This window comes from Triticum aestivum, chromosome 3A (genome assembly GCF_018294505.1).
Source record: "Triticum aestivum cultivar Chinese Spring chromosome 3A, IWGSC CS RefSeq v2.1, whole genome shotgun sequence".
NCBI lineage: Eukaryota > Viridiplantae > Streptophyta > Magnoliopsida > Poales > Poaceae > Triticum > Triticum aestivum.
The window spans coordinates 74741891-74745353 of NC_057800.1; the positions used below are offsets into that span (position 1 = coordinate 74741891).

The 3463-nt window shown below is 48.1% G+C and overlaps 1 protein-coding gene across 1 annotated transcript; it reads right to left on the reverse strand.

Annotated features, from left to right (window-relative positions):
* Nucleotides 1-605: 605 nt before the first annotated feature.
* LOC123060385 (clavaminate synthase-like protein At3g21360) lies at nucleotides 606-2885 on the reverse strand. The gene is made up of 3 exons (XM_044483083.1): nucleotides 2377-2885; nucleotides 1785-2038; nucleotides 606-1101 (listed from the first exon to the last, which is right to left on the reverse strand). Exons 1-3 carry the CDS (start codon nucleotides 2764-2766, stop codon nucleotides 741-743), a joined length of 1005 nt encoding a protein of 334 aa, XP_044339018.1. The 5' UTR covers nucleotides 2767-2885; the 3' UTR covers nucleotides 606-740.
* Nucleotides 2886-3463: the final 578 nt, after the last annotated feature.

The following is a 3463-nucleotide window of genomic DNA, read 5'->3' on the forward strand; positions in this document are numbered from 1 at the left end:
AAATGTTCAGCTTTGGCGTGCATGCATGCAGATGTGGTAAGCAATTCAAACTATCTGAGAACAAATAGGGCAAATGCATGAGTTGTGAGATTGATGTTCTGCATGCAAGAGAAGTCCAAATGCATCCTCCTTTTCGAAAACATTGAGTAACCTGTTGCACATGCAAGAAGAAACCAAATATATGAGTCTATGCATTGCTGATTTGTACATGCAACAACAAACCAGGAAATGGAGCTCTGTTAGCTTCTTGATTCACCGCTGCAGAACATATAAATCAGCGAAAATTAACATGGATCGAAGGGGAGTACCAAATTCTCAGGCTAGAAGCCTCTTCCTGCCGCCGCCGCCATTGCCATGGCGTGATTCGCAGCCGCCTCTGAAGTCTCTGATCTGATTCAGTGTGATCTAATCTAAAAAATAATTCAAAAGAGCTGCTGGGGAGAGCTGGAACGTGCGGGTACTAAATACATGTTGTAAAATCTTCATTTATCAAAAGTGCCACATGTTGCTGTTGAAGTGATACATGTAAAACTGCAGATTAGTTGATTGCAAGGTTCAAGACTTCATATGTTACAGGTTGCAAACAAGCAAGAACAACACAATGATTCTCCCTGTCATGCTGCACAAAATTATTCCAGGTTCGTATGTGCAAATCAGATTACGTACATGGTACATACACCACACAGAAGTGTGGATCAATCTTAAGCAAGGCTTTGTCCCTCATGATATACATTTACATGCTATTTACAGAGCGAAGCAAGCACACGCCGCGGGGGCTCAAATGACCGCCGAGAGTGCAGCACGGCCCAGTTGTCGATGAGAAGGATGTCACCTTGCTGCCACGGGACCGCGACGCATTCCTCTTCCAGGATCTTGCCACATGCCTCTATGACATCGGCAGGCAAGAGCGAGCCGTCGCCGAAGGTGACGGCCTTAACTGGATCGTTACGGGCATCCTTCCACCCCGTGTAGGCAGCGACCATGCTGTTGAACCATATCTTCCTCCCTCGGCTCTCGTCCCACTTGACTGCTGGTATCGGACCCATCACTGTTTTGACCCCGTCGTCGGTCCATTCCAGCTTCATCCCAAGCTTCACAGCCCTGTGGACGACAGGAGGGTGAAAGTTCAGTTATCAGCATTGCGAAAAATAGATATGGAACTCTATTTCAAAATCTTATTACTAAAAAAATCGGCATTTTTTATGACCGAAAAGGGACATGTGTTTTGTGATGTCCTGCACTCATGACAAGATAAAAGAAAAATTATAGTATTAAATAATATGACAAAATGCCTTTAAATAAACTAAAATGGGTTAAATAATTGAAGGCCGTTTGAGTACCAGAAAAATGTTATAAGCTTGTACTGCGCTATAGATGTAACTAAGACAGAAATACATGATTGCAATCTTGAACTCTAGATACACCTTGTAACACACTTCTAATCAACAATCAACATTGACTCATCCTGAACTTTGCAACCAAGACAAATGACAGCTCAATCTTGAGCTCTAGATACACACTCAAACCGCTCATGCACTGATGCATATCTAGTGAAATACGGAGTACAATGATGTTACAGTGGATTTCTGACCGCAAATGTAAATGTCCAGAACTGATAACAGAACTAATATATTACTGAATGCAAATGTAAATGTTCAGAACTGTACAAAGTTGTGGATTTCTGAATATATTACAGTGGATTTCTGAACTTTGTACTAAGTCTGCGACAATTAAGATGGATCACAGGGAGTAGCTCTGTTTTATAAAGGAACAAGAAGCCAGACCTTTCCTCGGCGACGGATTTATCTTTAGTGAGAAATGTGGATTGCCATCCACGGCCGATTGGAGAAGATGGGTCGTCACCCTCTCCCAATACCCTTGTGTATATCAGGCCATGCTTCTCCAATTTCTCCACAAATTCAGGGAAGTTTTCCTTCATCCTCTTATACACATAGTGGCTGAGGACTATTGGTGTCTCTCCACCACTTTTTGGTTCCACCTCACAGAAGAAGAAGAGTTTCGCCGGAAAAGTTGGAACCTAAGGAATGATGAGAATCAAGATTCCAGATGAGATTTGTTTTACATAATTCAAGCTTGTGTGGTAACACTAACATTTGATCCTTAACATGACAACAAAACAAAATTCTAGTGCCAGTATCTTGCAATTCATGGTTTCTTTATATTGGTACATACGTAATTAGTTCTGAATATTCATCAAATGCAATTCAACACAGATAAGATATGTCGAGTGGCTTGCCATCAGCTCAGAGCTAGTGCAATATTATACTATGAAGCTTAACCATTATAGTAGTTTCGAAATTTTCAATTTGCTATGGTGTTTATATGGAGTTGGGCTGACGCAGGAGGCCGGCTGACCTGCGCCATCTCGTGGTGGAAGGGGATCTTCTGGTCGGGCGGCGACTCGTTGGCGGTGAACACCCGCCCCACCACGTTGGTCCGGGGGGCCGCGCCGCCTACGTAGGGCAGCTCCTCGTACCCGAACGCCTCCACGGCGGCGTCGAAGTCCGCCGCGGTCCGCGCGGGGAACCCGCGCAGCAGCACCGCCCCTGCCTCCCGCAGCAGCGGCTCCACCCGGGACGCCCGCTCCGACCGCACGGCGGCCAGGAACTCGTCGAGGCTCCCCTCTCCCGGCCCCGGGGGCCCGCCGCTCGGGACGAGCACCGCGGGGAAGGCGACGCCCTCGACGGCCCGCTGCTCCGGGAGCCGCGCTTCCCGGAAGAAGCTGCTGCTCGCCACGGGCGCCATCTGCAGTGCAGGGTTTGGCTCGCGAGGTTTGGGCTGTGGTGTTCTGCGAGACTGCCAGTGTGTGTGACTGAGGTGAGAGGCGTGATGAGGATGTTTTCAGGCTCAGCGTTTGGTTTGGATGAACGTGGACGGGTTCTGGAGCAGGGCGGGACGAAGGTTGGAGTGACATGTGGGACTCGTCCGTGTTCAGTGAAGCTGGAGAACAGAGGCGCCCTGTTGGTAGGGGTGGACCAAAACTGTTTCTTACAGTTCATTTTAATTTTATTTTACTACGCAAATTCTGGACCGACCACTGGATCGAGAGGAAGTCAGTGGCCGAGCTAGCCCCTCTCGTCTTCACACTTGTTCATCGTCGCCGGTGCAAGACTTGTACCGTGCAGGACGGCATCCACCTTCGGTCGTGGGTGCAAGATATTCAAGGCGCTAGGCCCCACCGCCATGGTGCAATAGATAGACCTCTGTGCCGTGTGTGCCACACGGAGCTTTCGGACACCCTGCACTGACGCTGGACCTCCACGGCATCCTACCTAACTAGTTATTGCTATCAGTCACTCTTCCTTGATGCTTGTGAAAACCCTCATTGAAAATTGACCTGGAGATCGCGGGCACCACTTTGCATCAAGTTATGACAACTGTTGGACGGTCGATCATCTTGCCCGTCATAGCCTGCCTCACGAGTCCATTTGTGCCTTCTGCG

What these genes read in the sequence shown, in the direction of transcription:
- LOC123060385 (XM_044483083.1), bottom strand. Translation starts at nt 2,766, where the DNA reads ATGGCGCCCGTGGCGAGCAGCAGCTTCTTCCGGGAAGCGCGGCTCCCG. An exon ending in TCCACCACGAGATGGCGCAG is followed by an intron (nt 2,039 to 2,376) that starts GTCAGCCGGCCT and finishes ATCATTCCTTAG; the next exon opens with GTTCCAACTTTTCCGGCGAA. An exon ending in AAATCCGTCGCCGAGGAAAG is followed by an intron (nt 1,102 to 1,784) that starts GTCTGGCTTCTT and finishes TGTCGTCCACAG; the next exon opens with GGCTGTGAAGCTTGGGATGA.